The sequence below is a fragment of the Bufo bufo genome, chromosome 2, assembly GCF_905171765.1.
Source record: "Bufo bufo chromosome 2, aBufBuf1.1, whole genome shotgun sequence".
NCBI lineage: Eukaryota > Metazoa > Chordata > Amphibia > Anura > Bufonidae > Bufo > Bufo bufo.
The window spans coordinates 380,671,899-380,691,783 of record NC_053390.1 but is presented as its reverse complement, the minus strand read 5'-3'; the positions used below and the strand labels follow the sequence as shown (position 1 = coordinate 380,691,783).

The window sequence follows — 19,885 nt, the reverse complement described above, 5'->3', positions numbered from 1 at the left end:
ACGTTTTGTTAGTGTTAAGCTGGCAGCCCCTGTCCGCTGCTGTCCTGCTTTCCCGAGCAGGTGCAGGAATCTCTCCAAGCAACCTTTTGTGTATTGGGACTCGTGCTCAGTGAACTTCCTAACAGCGCCGCTGGTGTTAATCCTTCACTCTTGCTCTTTGTCCAGCAGCTGACTAAGGTGCTGATCAGCCTTCCTATTAGTTGGGGTTATGGTTCCACCTCTTTGCCTGAGCTTTCGGTTTTCTAGTGTCTAGTAACCATCTTTGATCTCTTGTCTAAGTACCCGGGTACCGTACCAAGTCTGACTACCGATTCTGCTCCTTGCTGTCTGCCCTGACCGTGGAATTGCCATCTGGAACACACACATATTCAGCCTTCCCTGACCTTGGACTATATTCAGACTTCTCCTTTTTCTGATCCCTTGGTGCTTTGCTTCACCAGGACTAATCTAGGAGGTAGCAACCTGGTTGGTTCCCTGCAGTGAAGTTCAAATCCCTGTACGGGAGTTCAAGGATGAATACTGGGGAACCACCAGGACAACACTTTTAGGTTTAGCCCAAAGTCCAACTGGTTAGTTGGCACAGTAGGTCCACACCACTGTCTGTTACAGTTAGCAACAGGGAAACCTACTCAGACTGACATTGTCTTTAGTCAGTTAGTGGGTACTAAGACTAAAGACCATGTTGGTCTGAAACGCGTCAACCGGAATATGTTTCCCGATTGATAACAAGATCTATAGATGTATTTGTGATTTTCTTTCTATGGCTTCCTTTATATGCATGTAAAATAAAGAAGAATGATTTCTTGACTGTGCAACAGGTGCTGGTTTGAATTAAAGCGGTTGTGCCACCAATATAATTGTATCCCGCCCAACAAATTATATATAATACCACCATTTATTCTGACGTAATTAGCCCACCATTGCACCCTGTATCAAAACTCTTTTGATATTCAGTTGTTGTCGTTTGCATTCTGCATTGGAGCCGTGTAATGTAGGATGCGCAGACATCATTGGTAAAGGGGCATGGTTAGTTTTGCATGTTCTGCTGATATCAGGACACATCTCTCTGCCCTAAAGCATGATGGGACAGCAGACAAACCAGGCAGTAGGATTCAAGCACAGGAGATGAGAGAAAACTGCAAATGAGGTAGATGTGAAAAAAATAATAATACAAGGAGGAATGGGAGCTACTGTAGCGTAAATGATGAAAGTAAACTTTAGAGTAAAAAGTAGTTTATTGAACAACCCCTTTAAGACTAAGGGTACATTCAGACAACCGTATGTGTCTTGCGGTCCGCAAAACATGGATACTGGCCATGTGCGTACTTCGTTTTGCGGAACGCACACAGCCAGCCGGTTGCGGACAAGAATAGGACATGCTCTTTTTGGCGGGGCTTTGGAAAATAAGTACGGATGCAGACAGCACACGATGTGCTGTCCACCTCTTTTGCGGCCCCATTGAAATGAATGCCTGTTTCAAAATTGCGGAACTGATGTGGACCATAAATACAGTGTGAATGTGCCCTAACACTGACAACAGGAGACCTGAAATGACGTGCCTGTGCTGAGTAGGGCTGATCAGCTATCTGCTTCAATATTTACCATCTTCCTTATATCTACTTCTTGTAGGAGCTGGAGATACAGCAGAAAGAACTAGATTCACTGAATGAGAAGAGGGACGCTCTGGAAGTGGTAAGTACTACTCTTGTATAGACATTTCTGTACTTTTTTCTTATGCAGATAAGTACTTTATTTTACATCCAGTAATCTAAATAATAAAGCATTCAGTGACCGGTATCAGCTGTACCCCGGCAGCTGAAGTCATCTTTGTTCTTCCCCTATGAGGCACTAAAGTGTCTACTAAAGTATCAGTACCAAAATTTAGCTCTAAGGGCATGTTCACGCAGCAGAGCTTTCACACAGATTTGTCGACTTTGCCGTTCATACAGCCATAGGGTTTTTGAAATCTGCATCAGTAAGTGCCGTCACTTCCCAATACAGTTTCTATGCGGAAACCACAGCAGATTAACCCACGGCAGTGGTTATCTCAAATCTGCAGCAGAATTCCGAGGGTCAGCCTGACATTTCTGAGGTGGAGCGCTCTGCTGTTTCCCAGCCGGGAGGTGGTTGGAACTGTGTCTCATCTGGCCTTAGTAACGGCGAGATAAGACAACTCCCCCTTTAAGGGGCCAGGCTGCTGTGGAGATCACTTAAGGGGGCAGGATGCTGTGGAGGTTACTGTTAATAGGGCAGAGCACTGGGGGGGTCACTGTTAGGCCCCTTTCAGACAAGCGAGTTCCACACTCCGGACTCCCAGCGTGAGTCTGCAGAAGCTCTCGTCCTGACCTCCCAGCACTGATCGGGTCACATAGCATTATATTGATTTATGATGCTATGTAACCCTTACAGTTCCGGAATGTATTGGATAACACTGACAGCATTATATCGCTAAACAGCACTGAGGCCCACTGGTCCATCATCCAGCGTAGATGCTCCCTAGTCCATGCAAGACGATGATGCCAGTGGTCTGGTACCCTTGCAGGTCATCTAGCACGCAGACCACGCTGATGTAACCGGTTTCAAATGGTCTGACGTGACACTTGGGTGCCTCTCACCTCCCTTAAATGTGCCTGGAGTTGTGTGACATTTATCATCCGTAATTTTGCCATTAAGCTCCTTGTTGGAGAACAGAAAATGTATTCAAAACGTACAGAAATATTGAACGGTTGGACATGTGCATTCAAAAGTTTAGAGAAGGTCACATTAAGTTTACCTGTAAAGGTTAGAGTGCATCTTAGGTTCATTCTGAAATTTCACCAAATATCCCTTTTTGTGAGTAGTGTCTCTCACCATCCACTACATCTTCAAACATGAGACTACCATCATTTTATAGAAATTATCTTGGCTATCTCGTGCATAAATTGGACTTGCAGCTATTTAGCATATAATTAGTTATGCAGATTCTTGTTTTGCTCCTAAAATTCAAAATTTACATTTTTAGTATTTTGTAAATCCACCTTTGGCTTTCAACACTGCCTGGACCTTCTGGGCATGCTCTCGATCAGATTCCTACATGTCTCTACGGAAATCTGTTTCCAGGTCTCTTCTACACGTTCCCATTGTTGGTGCATACTGGTAGACTCAGTTGGGTACGAATACAGCTTTTTCTTCAACTCTACCCACAAGTGTTAGATTGGGTTGAGGTCTGATAACTGTGGGGGCTTCGGGTTTTTGTACTGCTGGAACATTATGTCGTCCTTTTCATTTCCATACTCGAGTGTACGAAGTAACTCATCTTGTAGGATACTCACATATAGCTCAGCATTGAGACCAACATCGATCCTGGTCAAGTATTCAACGCCTTTGGTTGTGAAACAACCCCATATCATCATGCTTCCTCCACCAAACTTGACAGTTTCTTAAATTTCTCGATCTGTTAGCCCCCTTTTCTCTTGTTTTTTCCAGACCCATTTGCCACCATCAGAGCCCAGTCTATTGACTTTTGTCTCATCGCTCCAAATCACCCATTTCCAATCTTCTACTGTCCACTGTTCTTACTTTTTTTGCAAACTCGAGCCGACGCTTCTTATGACGATATTGAAGTCGAGGCTTCTTCACCTTTTTTCGGGCCACCATTCCAGACTTGTGTAATGCGCATTGCACAGTGCTTGCATGGACGTTAGTGATCTCACTATTATGAAGCATATGAGCCACCTCCACTGGCGTGTTTGTCATGCCAGAACTAATAGACCTTGTGATGAGCCGACTTGTTGACTCCAATATTGTCACAGACATACGGACGTTCCCGCGACAGGTGGCAGGAGATCTGTGATAGTGGCAACACGTGGTTTGATCTGACATGTTTTCCTTTTGGATCAAATGACATCTGTGTTGTTTCTGGTGCTTGCCACACCTTCTTTCCCCAGATGTGGCTATGTGGTCATTTAACCTTCTCTATTTATTGTTGTTTCTCCCACTATGCTATGCGGTTTATAGCTTCTGTTGGACTTGTGGTTAGCATGTGTTTGGTTTTCGGCTGAGTTCCTGGTGCTACCAAAGCTTCATAGAAGATAATTGTTTCCTTTCCCTTTTGTATTTTGTTTATATATACAGTGAGGAACAGAAGTATTTGAACACCCATGCGATTTTGCAAGTTCTCCCACTTAGAAATCATGGAGGGGGCTGAAAATCACATTGTAGGTGCGTTCCCACTCTGAGAGAGAGAATAAAAGAAAAAATTCAGGAAATCACATTGTATGATTTTTAAAGAATTTATTTGTCTTGCACTGCTGTACTTAAGTATTTGAACACCTGAGAAACAGCAAGAATTCTGGCTCTCAAAGACCTGTTACTGCGCCTTTAAAAAGTCCACCTCTACTCCACTCATTAATCTAACTTAGTAGCACCTGTCTGAGCTCTTTAAAGACACCTGTCCACCCCACAGTCAGTCAGACGCCAACTACTACCATGGGCAAGACCAAAGAGCTGTCAAAAGACACTAGAGACAAAATTGTGGACCTCCACAAGGCTGGAAAGGTCTACGGGGCAATTGCCAAGCAGCTTGGTGAAAATAGATCAATTGTTGGAGCAATTGTTAGAAAATAGAAGAGGCTAAAGACGACTGTCAGTCTTCGTCGGACTGGGGCTCTGTGCAAGATCTCACCTCGTTGGGTATCACTGATAATAAGAAAGGTGATAAATCAGCCCAGAACTACAAGGGAGGAGCTGGTCAATGACATGAAGAGAGCTGCGACCACAGTTTCAAAGGTCACTGTCGGTAGAACACTACGCTGTCATGGTTTCAAATCATGCATTGCACGGAAGTTTCTCCTGCTCAAGTCATCACATGCCCAGGCCTGTCTGAAGTTTGCCAATGACCATCTGGATGATCCAGAGGAGACATGGGAGAAAGTCATGTGGTCAGATGAGACAAAAGTAGAACTTTTTGGTCTAAATTTCACTCGTCGTGTTTGGAGGAAAAAGAAGGATGAGTTGCATCCCAAGAACACCATCCCTACTGTGAAGCATGGGGGTGGTAACATCATGCTTTGGGGGTGCTTTTCTGCGAAGGGGACAAGACGACTGCACTGTATTAAGGAGAGGAAGAATTGGGCCATTTATTGTGAGATTTTGAGCAACAACCTCCTTCCCTCAGTCAGAGTATTGAAGATGGGTCGTGGCTGGGTCTTCCAACATGACAACGACCCGAAGTACGCAGCCAGGATAACCAAGGAGTGGCTCTGTAAGAAGCATATCAAGGTTTTGGAGTGGCCTAGCCAGTCTCCAGACCTAAATCCAATAGAACATCTTTGGAAACATACAAACATAGAATGTGTCGGCAGATAAGAACCATTTGGCCCATCTAGTCTGCCCAATATATCTGAATCCTATGAATAGTCCCTGGCCCTATCTTATATGAAGGATAGCCTTATGCCTATCCCATGCATGCTTAAACCCCTTCACTGTATTTGCAGCTACCACTTCTGCAGGAAGGCTATTCCATGCATCCACTACTCTCTCAGTAAAGTAATACTTCCTTATATTACTTTTAAACCTTTGCCCCTCTAATTTAAAACTGTGTCCTCTTGTGGTAGTTTTTCTTCTTTTAAATATGCTCTCCTCCTTTACCGAGTTGATTCCCTTTATGTATTTAAAAGTTTCTATCATATCCCCTCTGTCTCTTCTTTCTTCCAAGCTATACATATTAAGGTCCTTTAACCTTTCCTGGTAAGTTTTATCCTGCAATCCATGTACTAGTTTAGTAGCTCTTCTCTGAACTCTCTCTAGAGTATCTATATCCTTCTGGAGATATGGCCTCCAGTACTGCGCACAATACTCCAAGTGAGGTCTCACCAGTGTTCTGTACAGCGGCATAAGCACTTCCCTCTTTCTACTGCTAATACCTCTCCCTATACATCCAATCATTCTGCTGGCATTTCGTGCTGCTCTATTACATAGTCTTCCCACCTTTAAGTCTTCTGAAATAATTACTCCTAAATCCCTTTCCTCAGATACTGAGGTCAGGACTGTGTCAAATATTCTATATTCTGCCCTTGGGTTTTTACTCCCCAGGTGCATTATCTTGCACTTATCCACATTAAATTTCAGTTGCCAGAGTTCTGACCATTCTTCTAGTTTTCCTAAATCCTTTTCCATTTGGCGTTTCCCTCCAGGAACATCAACCCTGTTACATATCTTCGTGTCATCAGCAAAAAGACAAACCTTACCATCGAGGCCTTTTGCAATATCACTTATGAAGATATTAAACAAAATTGGTCCCAGTACAGATCCCTGTGGAACCCCACTGGTAACATGACCTTGTTTTGAATGTTCTCCATTGACTACAACCCTCTGCTGTCTGTCACTCAGCCACTGCCTAATCCACTCAACAATATGGGAGTCCATGCTCAATGACTGCAGTTTATTGATAAGTCTTCTATGTGGGACAGTGTCAAAAGCCTTACTAAAATCTAGATATGCGATGTCTACTGCACCTCCACCGTCTATTATTTTAGTCACCCAGTCAAAAAAATCTATAAGATTTGTTTGACATGATCTCCCTGAAGTAAACCCATGTTGTTTTTCATCTTGCAATCCATGGGATTTTAGATGTTCCACAATCCTATCCTTTAATAGGGTTTCCATTAATTTGCCTACTATTGATGTCAGACTCACTGGTCTATAGTTGCTCGATTTTGGGTGTATCTCATCAGGCCCCTGTGACTTATTTGTCTTCACTTTAGACAGCAAACTTAGAACATCTTCCTCTGTAAAGATACATGCATCAAACGATTTATTAGTCATCCTTTCTAGTGGAGGTCCTTCTCCTTTTTCTTTTGTAAAAACTGAACAGAAGTATTCATTAAGGCAGTCGGCTAGCCCTTTATTCTCTTCTACATACCTTCCGTCCTGTGTTTTTAATTTAGTTATTCCTTGTTTTAATTTCCTTTTTTCATTTATATATCTGAAGAATGTCTTATCCCCTTTTTTCATAGACTGAGCTAGTTTTTCTTCTGCCTGCGCTTTAGAAGTTCTTATAACTTGCTTGGCCTCTTTCTGCCTAATCTTGTAGATTTCCTTATCTTCATTGCTCTGGGTTTTTTTATAATTACAAAATGCTAGCTTTTTATTTTTAATGATTTGGGCCACTTCTGCTGAGTACCACAGTGGTCTCTTCCTTTTTTTGCTTTTACTGACAAGTCTAATGCAATTTTCTGTTGCCTTCAATAATGCACCTTTTAAGTAGTCCCATTTCTCCTGGACTCCATGTAATCCGTTCCAGTCTGATAAGGACTCATTTATGACTAATTTCATTTTTGAAAAGTCTGTTTTTCTAAAATCTAAAACTTTTGTTTTAGTGTGGTGGGACTCTTTCACAGTTCTTATATTAAACCACGCTGACTGGTGATCACTAGATCCCAAGGTTTCGCCTACAATGACATCATATACCGAATCCCCATTTGTGAATACCAAATCCAAAATGGCCTCCCTCCGGGTTGGCTCCTCAACCACTTGTTGTAGAGATAACCCCAGTAGGGAATTTAGAATATCTGTACTCCTGGTAGAACTTGCTATTTTGGTTTTCCAGTTTATATCTGGAAGATTGAAATCTCCCATAATGATAACTTCTCCTTTCATTGTCATTTTAGCTATTTCTTCAACTAGTAGATCATCTAGTTCTTTAACTTGACCAGGTGGTCTATATATCACACCTACACGAGTTACTGCATGGTTAGCAAACTGCAACGTAAGCCAAACTGACTCTATGTTGGCCTCACCAACTTGTATTAGGTTAGATTTAATGCTATCTTTCACATACAGGGCCACTCCTCCTCCTTTCTTGCCTTCTCTGTCTCTTCTGTATAAAGAGTACCCTGGTATGGTTATGTCCCAGTCATTTCTTTCATTAAACCATGTCTCCGTAACAGCCACTAAATCTACATTCTCAGATGCCATTATTGACCCAAGTTCATTGATTTTTTTACCTAAACTGCGAGCATTTGTAGACAGGACTCTGAGCTTATCATTTCTTAACCTCTGTGCTTCTGACCTGTTCTGGCATTGTTTCGGGGGGCAATTGGACTCTTTTATTTTCCTCTTTTGCCCCCCCCCCCCCCCCTTCCTAGTTTAAATACTCTTTCGCAAATTCTTGGAGTTGTTCACTAAGTACATTTGTTCCTTTAAAAGAAAGATGCAAACCATCTTTTTTGTACAGTTCCTTTCTATTCCAAGTAGAGCTATCATGAGAAACAAAGCAAAATCCTTGCTCTTGACACCATTTACCAAGCCATATGTTGAACTCCTTTATGCGCCTCTGCCTATCATTCTGAACATTATGCACAGGCAGAACTTCAGAAAATGAAATGGTGGATGCAAAATCCTGTACGTCATTACCAAGTGTGATAAAAGATTTTTTCACCTCTGACACTTCATTGCAAGCCAGGTCATTTGTCCCTAGATGGACAAGAACATCCACGTCCCCTTCCTGCTTTGCTTGCTTAACAATATTAATAATACGTCTTCTATCTCTTCTAGCAGTAGCCCCAGGGAGACATCTCACAAAACCATTTTCTTTAAGCTCCACACTTCTTATGATTGAATCACCCAGCAACAGCTGCTTCCTTTGAGACTTCACTTTATCTTTTTTGTCCTTGGCTGCAGTCTTGCATACATTAGACATAGGAGTCGATGGTTTCACACCCTCTGTGCTTGAGTCCATATCCATGTTGTCCTTACATTCTGAGAGTGCTGCAAATGAATTATGGAGAACCACCGACTGTGGGACATGTCTTCTATCCACCACTCTAAGTCTTCCAGAACCTACAGTAACCCATCTGCCATTTCTGGGGGTCCTCTGTGGCAGTGCAGCAGTCCTAGCTGGAGTTTGTTTAACAGATAATTTAAATATTTCAGCTTTCAAAAATGCAATTTCCTGCTGCAGTAAGGAGAACTGTCTACAGATCTGACAGCATCCGAATCTCCAAAGAGTGGAACATGAAATAAATGCACAACAATTCCTGCACTGAACCAAGTCTGCCATTTTAAAGAGGAGGAAAAAAATAAAATAAAAATAGTAAATTTAAATCAAACAAATCTTACCTTTTTTTTTTTGTATTGTTTCCACCTTCCAGCCTACCTCCTGACTATCTCCTGCAATATCTCTTCACTGTACTTTAATGTAGAACTTGAAGGTAGTACTTGCAGCTAATGAATTAGGCCAGCTAATGAGTCTGTCTCAACATATACACACACTCCTCCCCCAGCAACAAATGTAACACCTTAGTGAGCTAGGCTCATTAGCAAACGCACAATAGGAAAAACCTGACCAAATTCCTTACCTCTTCTCAAGCAATTGTCAGCAAAAAAAACACAGATGAGCCAGTTGCAATCTCTTGCAGTGTCTCTTCAGTCTCCTGCAATATCTCTTCACTGTACTTTAATGTAGTACTTGAAGGTAGTACTTGCAGCTAATGAATTAGGCCAGCTAATGAGTCTGTCTCTATATATACACACACTCCTCCCCCAGCAACAAATGTAACACCTTAGTGAGCTAGGCTCATTAGCAAATGCACAATAGGAAAAACCTGACCAAATTCCTTACCTCTTCTCAAGCAATTGTCAGAAAAAAAAACACAGATGAGCCAGTTGCAATCTCTTGCAGTGTCTCTTCAGTCTCCTGCAATATCTCTTCACTGTACTTTAATGTAGTACTTGAAGGTAGTACCTTGGAGGTAGTATTTGGAGGGAGCTGAAACTCCGTCTTGCTCAGCGACAGCCCCGAAACCTGACAGATCTAGAGGAGATCTGTGTCGAGGAGTGGGCCAAAATCCCTGTTGCAGTGTGTGCAAACCTGGTCAAGAACTACAGGAAACTTTTGACCTCTGTAAACAAAGGCTTCTGTACCAAATATTAACACTGATTTTCTCAGGTGTTCAAATACTTATGTTCAGCAGTGCAAGACAAATAAAATTCTTTAAAAATCATACAATGTGATTTCCTGATTATTATTATTATTATTATTTTTTTTTATGTAATTCTGTCTCTGAGTGGGAATGCACCTACAATGTAAGTTTCAGACCCCTCCATGATTTCTAAGTGGGAGAACTTGCAAAATCGCAGGGTGTTCAAATACTTCTGTTCCTCACTGTCTGTGTGTGTTTCCTTTCCATGTTGTTTGTCATTAGGCCTGAGGGAGTCTACTGTTTGTCCTTCCCTTTGGAGGAACAGGTAGACTCAGTCCTGACATTAGTTCCAGGGTCCTATAGGGTGAGATAGGATTCTAGGTGTCCGGTGTATGAACTTGCCTACCTTTGGGGCCTGTTTATACTGGTAGTCTGTCAGGACTGGAGTTAGGATTTACTCTAGGAGGTGTCCTTCCTTCCTTAGTTTCCAGGCCTTATTCCGGTATACCCTTTCCCTCCTATGCTCGGTGTGGTGTTTTCCTCCCACACACGAGCGTGACAAATATTTTGCCTAGAAGTCCATAAAATGATAGGAGTCTCACGTTCGAAGCTGTAATGGATGGTGAGATATGGAGCCTGAAAGTCAAAAGTTCAAAATATTGTTACCCTTTTTCTCGTCAGTGTATGTTTTTATTATTCGTTGCATATACCTTCAATTGGTATTTTGTATATGTGTTGGACATAGACATATACATAGAAATGTGACAAGCTCCATTTGAAAGTAAGAACACACATAATTTTGTAGCCCTGAAGGAAATTTCAGATTTTCCACAGTTAACCCATTTGAGCAGTCAGCATATTTCAAGCTACTCTTTTCAGATTCTTTATTCCTCCAGTGCATTGATGATGATAAAGGCGTGTATTATAAGAAGTAGTGAACAGTGATCTGGATTATTTAAAGGGAGTCTGTCACCAGCATTTCACTTTTTTAACCCTTCCCACAGCTCCCTAGCATGCTTACAGTTAATATAAACGTTACCTCTGGCATCAATCCTGGACTTATAGAACCCTCAAAAACGATCTTTATAAGATATGCAAATGAGGGCTCGCAAGTGCCCAGGGCGGCGTTACTCTCTTAGGTGCCCTGCTTGCTCAGCCTTCTCATTGCGTCCCCCCGCCCCTTCCTACCCTCTGCCCGCCCATCCTTTCCCTCTGACCGCCTTTCTACTAACTTGTTATGCTGCCGATATCCGGCGCATGCGCACTGCGATGCCCATTCCTTGTACGGCATCACAGTAACTATTGCGCATGCGCCGGCTAACGACGATTTTCACGTCGTTAGCCGGCGCATGCGCAATAGTTACTGTGATGCCGTACAAGGAATGGGCATCGCAGTGCGCATGCGCCGGCCAAAGGAATGAGTGCGCCGGCGCTGGATATCGGCAGCATAACAAGTTAGTACAAAGGCGGTCAGAGGGAAAGGATGGGCGGGCAGAGGGTAGGAAGGGGCGGGGGGACGCAATGAGAAGGCTGAGCAAGCAGGGCACCTAAGAGAGTAACGCCGCCCCTGGGCACTTGCGAGCCCTCATTTGCATATCTTATAAAGATCGTTTTTGAGGGTTCTATAAGTCCAGGATTGATGCCAGAGGTAACGTTTTTATTAACTGTAAGCATGCTAGGGAGCTGTGGGAAGGGTTAAAAAAGTGAAATGCTGGTGACAGACTCCCTTTAAGACTTAACTTTTACTTTGGATATAATATAAAATAAATGAGATATATCCCTCAAAATAACTAGAAGCTGAATACACAATACAGTTTTCCACTGCCCCACAATCAAAGGGACTCTTATGGAACCAGTAACAGCTGTGTCCACACTTACACATTCAGTGTCGGACACTAGAAGGTAACAAGAGCTGGTATGCACTAATACCTAAGGTGCACAGGATCAAGGCAGCAGCAATCAGTGTATACTGACACCTTATGTGCACAATTCAGGCAATAATGCAGACAAGAGCATACAGCAGTGTATACATAATGCACAACGACATACAACAACAGAAAACATACAGTGATTAGGTGTTAGAAGTCTGCCAGGACCCAAAGTGTAGCGTACATGGAGCGGTGCTAAGTGCGCCTGCGCCAGTGGCCAGTAGTGGAAGTAGGGCACCGCGCGTCGCCTCTGATATATATGCTACAACTTGAGGATACACTGCTATTATCACCAGGCATCACAGTTCTCATGTTAGTATCGATAGCATGAGGGAAGGTTCCACAGTGTGAAAAATATAATCATGGGGGCACTTTCCACCAAATGCATACTGCGGACCCATATTAAGCATAAAACGGACACAATATAGATGCATATGTAGTCCGTGCATATGAGCGTTGATATGTGAGCACCGTATGGGTGTGTATCGGGATATATGTCCATACAGTGTACACCCAAACAACCCTGATATGGGTATATAATAAATGGAGAATGGTATTGGTGGTGGTTTAATATTTTAATTTCTTAACCTGATGAGAGGACTGTTTCTGCATGTTGGGATCTTTTCAGGGCTAAATAGGGAATGCAATTCCAGGGTTAGGTTCCGGACGGGGGCCCAATTAGTGGGACACCCCGTGGCTAGACCAACAGGACTACTGTAGGGTCTCGAAGGTCGTCTAGGGATAGAAAGGAACATCCTCCTGTGATCCCTCCACATCGTACTGACTCTCTGCTGTCAAACTGGACCACCCTAACCAGAAACATCGGAACGGAGGTGTCTGGAGAACCCACCATCTGTAGGGTAGGACACTGGGTTTCAATGGTGCCGCCGTGCACCTTATGATATGGGTGTAATTGTGCATGTTTGTTGCACGCTTTCTTCTAACACCTAATCACTGTACTGCTTCTAGTTATTTTGAGGGATATATCTCATTTATTTTATATTATATCTAAAGTAAAAGTTAAGTCTTAAATAATCCAGATCACTGTTCACTACTCCTTATGACTCATGCGAGTGATCATTTATGAACATCATTTTTTCTGAAAGGCGTGTATTACCATCATCTGCACATCACCGCTAAAATTTGAAGTATATAGAGACAGCACAGGTTTTGTGCTTTATATATTGTTGGTTACTGTTCCTTAAAGGGAATGTCATCACAATTGTGGACTATTTTCTGCAGTAATATAGGAGCGATACAGATTTTCTTACTGCCCCTGGTTCCTCCGCTGTCATCGCTCAAAGCTGTACTAACTTAATGCAGAGGACTCCAGTGCGCATGCACGGCAGTCCTGACAATGTATTTCTCTGCAGCTTTAAAAGCTGACAGCGGGGGATTGAGGGCAGTAGTAAAATAAGAAGTAGTGATCTGGACTCCTTATCTGCAGTATTAGGGCTCGTTCACACAAACATGTGATGCCCGTTGCCGTATCGCGGACTGCATTTGCGGATCCGCAATACACAAGCACCGTTCCGTGGCCATTCCGCATCACGGATGCGGACCCGCTCATTTCAATGGCTCCGCAAATCCAGAGACGCAGAACGGAACACTACGAAGTGCTTTCTGGGGTTCCATTCCGTGCTTCCACACTGCAAAAAGATAGAACTTGCTTTATCTTTTTGCGTAACGGAAGGATTGCAGACCCATTCAAGTGATCTGCGATCCCCATGCGCCTGCCCCACTGACAGTGGCCGTGCATTGCGGACCGCAATTTGCGGTCCACAGCACGGGCACAGGCTTCACACGTTCGTGTGAACGAGCCCTTACTCATGAATTACTGTAGATAATAGTCCAAAATCATGGTGACCGATTCCCTTTAAAGAGCCAGTCACCATGAAAAATCAGTGCAGTCTGCAGACATTATGTTATATATACTTGTATAGGAAAAGATTGTGTAAGACTTGGCATTTATTCACTTACATCCCAGCTCATTCCCGTGTGCAGTCTAATCAGGGATTGCATACAGATATAGCTGCCCACCACTGACTGGACCCCAAAGTCCAGAATGAGCAGAAATGTAAATGAATAAACTGCAGGTTATGCTGAATTCTTTCCTCTATATCAATGGGCTCAGCTCCTCCTGCTACTATGTAATATGACAGCTTTGCTATAAAGTGGACCTGTCTCCAGATTTCATTATTCATTCATATTCATTATTAATATATTAGTAATTAGTGGAACATTTGCTTGCTTGGTACTTAATTGAGCATCTTAGTATTCCATCTAGAGACGGAGGGCTGGGCTGATAAAATGTGTTTCTCTTCCAGGACAGTAGAGGGCGCTCATGTTTCTTCCATTTACAGGCCACTACTGACATTGCTGAAAACTCCTTATAGTCTCTAATAGGCTTTCATTTTCTATCAGGAAATGACACATTCCCAGATTAAACAGGAAGCCGTATTGCTGCATGAGAAGCTTCATGAATTAGAGACTCGTCGAGACCAAGCTATTGCAGAAGATAAGAGTATGGGCTCTCCACAGGAGGAGAGAGAGAAGTTATTGAAGCAGGTATCAGACAGAAAATACATTGCTGTATATGAAGTGGGAATCACAAGACACACAAGCTCCATGGTACCTTCTTAAAGGGTTTCTGTCAGCAGAAAAATGGTGATGTGCTAATGTCAGCTGAACATAACTATATTAGTCCCTTTTCACTTTTATAATATGCAAATGAGTCTCTAGGAGTGGGGGGGGGGGGCGTTGCTCCTGCTCCTAGAGGCTCTGTTCTCCCACCTCTGGCCACACCCTGCTACACTTGATTGCAGAGGCGGACTGAGAACCCTCAGGGCCCCAGGGCAAAATAGATCAAGGGCCCCCATCCAGGCCCCACCCATGTCCCGCCTCTAGCTGCACCCATGTCCCGCCTCCAGCTACACCCATATCCCGCCTCCACCCCCCGGTCGCGGTCGCACCGCGATCGTTACGCCCCTGATCCCATCACTACAGAAATACAGCGCCCCATACCTCTTACATACAGTGACGTCTCCATTGATGTAGATGTTCTCTGTTCTCGTCTTCTCCTTTCAGACCAGACCACCATTTTGTCGCCATTTTCCATCTCTTCAGTTTGACAAACAAAAAAATAAATCTTAGTTTACTACTTTTCCATCATGCTCCCATCTTCTGGACAAATCATCCTACTACCCCCAATACTGTGCCAATGTGCTCCCCAATACTATACTGCAGAAACAGATAATACCCCTGATAATACTAGAACCACACAGAGCCCCCCATATAAAATATCCCTTCTTTATGGCCTCAGTAGAAGCCCCCATAGTGCCCCATAATAATGTGCCAGTAACAAGTGCCCCCCATAGATGCCCCTAATCATGTGCCAGTAACAAGTGCCTCTCCATGCTCCCCCCCCCATGTGCCAGTAACAAGTGCCTCTACCCCCATTTGCCAGTAACAAGTGCCTCTCCCCTATAAAAAACAAACAAAAAAAACACTTACCTCCGCTGCGATGCAGGCCTCTTCCGGCCTGTGTCCCGCGCTGTATGGCTCAGGCGGCGCGATGACCTCCTCGGGCCGCGTGCACCGGCCTCTAATAGGCTGCAGGCCTTGTGCTGGCAGCCTATCAGAGGAACAGGGAAGGGAGACGCCTCGCCCCACAGCACAGCCATCTGTATCGCTGTCCTGAGGACGGCGATACAGATGACTATGGAGATGAAGACTTCCACAATGGAAGCGTTCATCTCCCTGTGACCTGCCACCGCGGGCCTCCTTCCCAGCCGGGCACTCGGACCATGCCCGACCGCTCAGTCCGCCCCGCTTGATTGACAGGGCCAGGCAGCGTTCACGTTTAGTATGCGGTGCAGGTGTAGTGAAGAAGGGATGCTCGCCGGCTGTGGACTTCCTTACTGCTCCTGTGCTGCATAGATCACAGTACACCCGAAAGAAGAGCGATGCTGGCATCAATGAAGAAGACAGTGTACTGTGATGTATGCAGCTGAATATTTCATCTGAACTCAGGGCCAGGCAGCATTCACGTACTCCTGCCTGGCCCTGAGTTCAGATGTCAATCAAGTGTAGCAGGGTGTGGCCAGAGGTGGGAGAACGGAGCCTCTAGGAGAAGGAGCAACGCGCCCCCCCCCCTCCTCCTAGAGGTTCATTTGCATATTCAAAAAATTCTTTTTTTCTAAATAATGGCGGCGCATAGTGAAATGGGACTAATATAGTTATGTTCAGCTGACATTAGCACATCACTAATGTCAGCCAGGTTAATACCCATTTTTCTACTGACAGAAACCCTTTAAAGAGAACCTGTCACTGCAAAGTGCAGCACAATCTGCAGTCAGCAGGTTATAGAGCTGGGGGGGCTGAGCAGGTTAATATATTTTTTTGGGGGGGGAAATCCTGCAAAACGTGTTATTTATACATTTAAGTATCTGCTTTTTCTGACTTCATTGTACACAGGGGAGGTGTTTATCAGTGATTGATAGCATTGTCTGTGTAAGTGTCTATACATCTATAACTGTTAGTCACTGATAGTTGTACATGGGGGAGGTGTTATTAGTGATTGATAGCATTATCTGTGTAATTGTGTATACAGACATAGCTGTCAGTCACTGATAGTTGTACACAGGGGAGGTGTTATCAGTTATTGTTAGCATTCTCTGTGTTAGTGTGTTAGAGATATAGCTGTCAGTCACTAATAGTTGTACATGGGAGAGGTGTTGTCAGTGATTGATAGCATTCTCTGTGTAGGTATGTATACAAAGATAGCTGTCAGTCACTGATAGCTGTACAAGGGGGAGATGTTATCAGTGATTGATAGCATATACAGAGCTAACTGTCAGTCACTTATAGCTGTACACAGGGGAGGTGTTATTAGTGATGAATAGCATTCTCTATGTAAGTGTGTATACATAGATAGCTGTCATCACTGAATGTTGTACACAAGGAAGATGTTATCAGTGATAGCATTCTCTGTGTAAGTGTGTATACATAGATAGCCGTCAGTTACTGATAGCTATACACAGGGGAGGTGTTATTAGTGATAGCATTCTCGGTGTAACTGTGTATACAGAGATACCTGTCAGTCACTGATAGTTGTACATGGAGGAGGTGTTGTCAGTGATTGATAGCATTCTCTGTATACAAACATAGCTGTCAGTCACTTATAACGCCTCTCATATGAACAATGAAATCAGAAAAAGCAAAGATTTAAATGAATAAATTGTAGGTTATACTGATTCTGTTCCCCCAAAAAAACTATACATCAATCTGCTCAGCTTCTCCTGCTCTATAACCTGCTGTCTGCAGAAAATTCTGAAAGCCCCATAGAAGTGAATGGAACGGTGGCTGCACAGTGTTCTTCCCATTCATCTCAGTGGGACTTACAAAAATAGCCAAGCGCGCTGCTTAGCTGTTTTTCGGCAGTCCCACAGAAATTAATGGAGGGTGTGCACGGTGCACCCTACGACGCTTTGCATGCTCTGTTCTAAGTATAGATGTGGGTCCCAGAGGGGAGACCCACACCTATCAGATACCGGAGGCATATCCTAGCGATATGCCCCCAATGTCCAAGATAGGAAGAACCCTTTAGGTCAGGCATCCTCAAACTGCGGCCCTCCAGCTGTTGCAAAACTACAACTCCCATCATGCCCAAACAGCCTACAGGTATCAGCCTACAGCAGGGCATTGTGGGAGTTGTAGTTTTACAACAGCTGAAGGGCCGCAGTTTGAGGATGCCTGCTTTAGGTAGACCAGATTGGAGTAATTTTTAAGCCTTGCCATGATATGCCTATTCTGCAGGTTCTAGACCTTTTACCTGTAGAAACCACTCTGTGGATGTCTTTCTAACTTGGTTAAATATCCATTGCTGTGTTATATGATCGCTAGGCGATCCATACAATAATGCTCCTGCCTGCTGCTTTTAGCCTATGACTGTAAGACATCGTATTGTTGTATTAAATAACAGCTTTGGAGCATCTTTTCTTCTAAATCTGCATTGTGTCATTACTCTGTTATTCTGGGAATTCATTATAAATTGATAATTGGGTGTTACCAGTTGGGTTTGTGTTCCTATTCTTGGATACTGCCCAATTAGCGTTCATTATGTAGGTACACACCCCTTCAATAGAGGAATCCTGATGTCAGTTTATTCATGCAGATCATTTTTGTCACGGTGTTGTAAGTTGGAGAAAGGAGTTATATTATTGTCATCATTTTACAGGCAGGTTTAGGGAAACTTCATAGTATGATTTTTAGGTTTTGAGTGGATGAAGGGTGGGTTGTCCCTTTCTTTTCTCCCAGAGTATTCTCCTTTGCCTATAAGACGAGCTATACTGCATTATTGCCCGGGCAGTAGTGACTAAGGTGTAATCTGAAGATGCTGGGCAGGCCTCTTATAATCGTCCGCTACTATAGTTTACTTTTTACAAAATGAAATATGCTTTATAGTATGACTTTGAATACTCAATATTTTACCATGATTATTTTAATAGGTGAAAGAAGATAATCAGGAAATAGCTAGTATGGAGCGACAGTAAGTGTGTTTTTCTCATTCCTATTTTATAAGGGAAATGTTGCCATCGGACAGCTGACTAGTCCTAAAGGGACATAATGTGCTAGACAGGACCCAGACTGCTTGGAAGTAATTGTAATCAGATGCACCGTGACCATCATTACCAGGAAGAAACAGGGAAAGCTACTACAGAAGATGGCTTTATGTTTATATAGTGCAACTTTTATGTAATGTATTTTATGCAACATTGGTTATTGGTCTACTGCTTCCATTTATACATGGAAGGTTCATTTTGTTAACAGTTATCTCTTAGTTAGGATGCTTTAAAGGGGTATTCCCATCTTAGACAATGGGGGCATATCGATAGGATATTCCCCCATTGTCTGATAGGTACGGGACCCGCACCTATCAGACAATGGGGGCATATCCTAGCAATATGCCCCCATTGTCTAAGATGGGATAACCCCTTTAACGTAGGTTTTTTTCGTACCATTTTTCAGCACTTTTGCGTTTTCATTCCAGCACAAGCTCCAGATGTTAGCTGAAAGTCATAGTCTGCATTCTCAACAGTGACATCACACTTTTCTCAAATTGACATCTGGACAAATGTTATTAATGTCCAGTTAACATTTGGCTCTTGAAATATAAGGAACAGTTATGGTATGAGCTGAAAACTGGTCAAGACATGTATACTTGGGTCTAAGGGTATATTCAAAGATTGTGTTTGACAACAGTGAAACTCTATTTTTCTTTCTTATTTTGATTATTCACTTGAATGTAATTCAGACTTCAAATGAATAATTTTGGAGCCACACTGTTTGCCAATTGATTCAAACAGACATTGACAGACCCCTTTGACTTTAACATCCCCCCAACTCATTTGCCTGACAGGAAAGGACAATACTGTTTTGCCCAACCAGGATTCAGGCTATATGGCTGCCAGGGGAGGAGGGTGCTTCTTGGTGCTTTGCTGGCTGAGATCGCAGCCAGCTGAAGAGGGGAATGGTTAACTTTAAATATCTCAGGCTACAATTGAGCTACAGCCATGATTGATCTTTTTTAAAGCTGACAATCTAAGTTTTAAAATATGACCAGGATCACGGTGTTCTGTCTTCATACACGTTCACACAGTGTGCAGTCAGACATTCAGCATAAACCATTCCTGTCTTCCAAATAAGAGGACTGTTCTTTGTAGTCCAACTTGTTTATTGGTCAACAGGAGTATTTGATTGATTGGTAAAACTATAAGAATACAAATAACATGAATAAGTATATAGCATAGCATGTACTGTAACATTTGCATAACACTGAGGCACATGGTAAAATGGCTGCCTAACATAGGACTTTATATCCAGCTAACAGCAGTAACTCCCTGAGTAACAATTATAACTAACTAAACAGCTCTGCATAACATAATGTCCCTGAGACAAAGATAGATCTATTACCAGATATGCTTTTACAAGGATGGTGGGGTTTAAGAAGGAGGACAGCTCTGCTGATGAGCCCTGGTGACTGGAAGCTTCTCT

General features: G+C 43.1%; 1 protein-coding gene across 2 annotated transcripts in view; it reads left to right on the top strand.

Annotated features, from left to right (window-relative positions):
- Positions 1-19,885, top strand: part of IFT74 (intraflagellar transport 74) — a 125,540-nt gene that overhangs the window by 69,210 nt on the left and 36,445 nt on the right. For both annotated transcript variants that reach the window (XM_040417182.1, XM_040417181.1), the window contains exons 10-12: positions 1,630-1,692; positions 14,255-14,398; positions 18,340-18,380. In XM_040417182.1, coding sequence (XP_040273116.1) covers positions 1,630-1,692; positions 14,255-14,398; positions 18,340-18,380 — 248 coding nt within the window. The remainder of the gene's footprint in view (positions 1-1,629; positions 1,693-14,254; positions 14,399-18,339; positions 18,381-19,885) is intronic.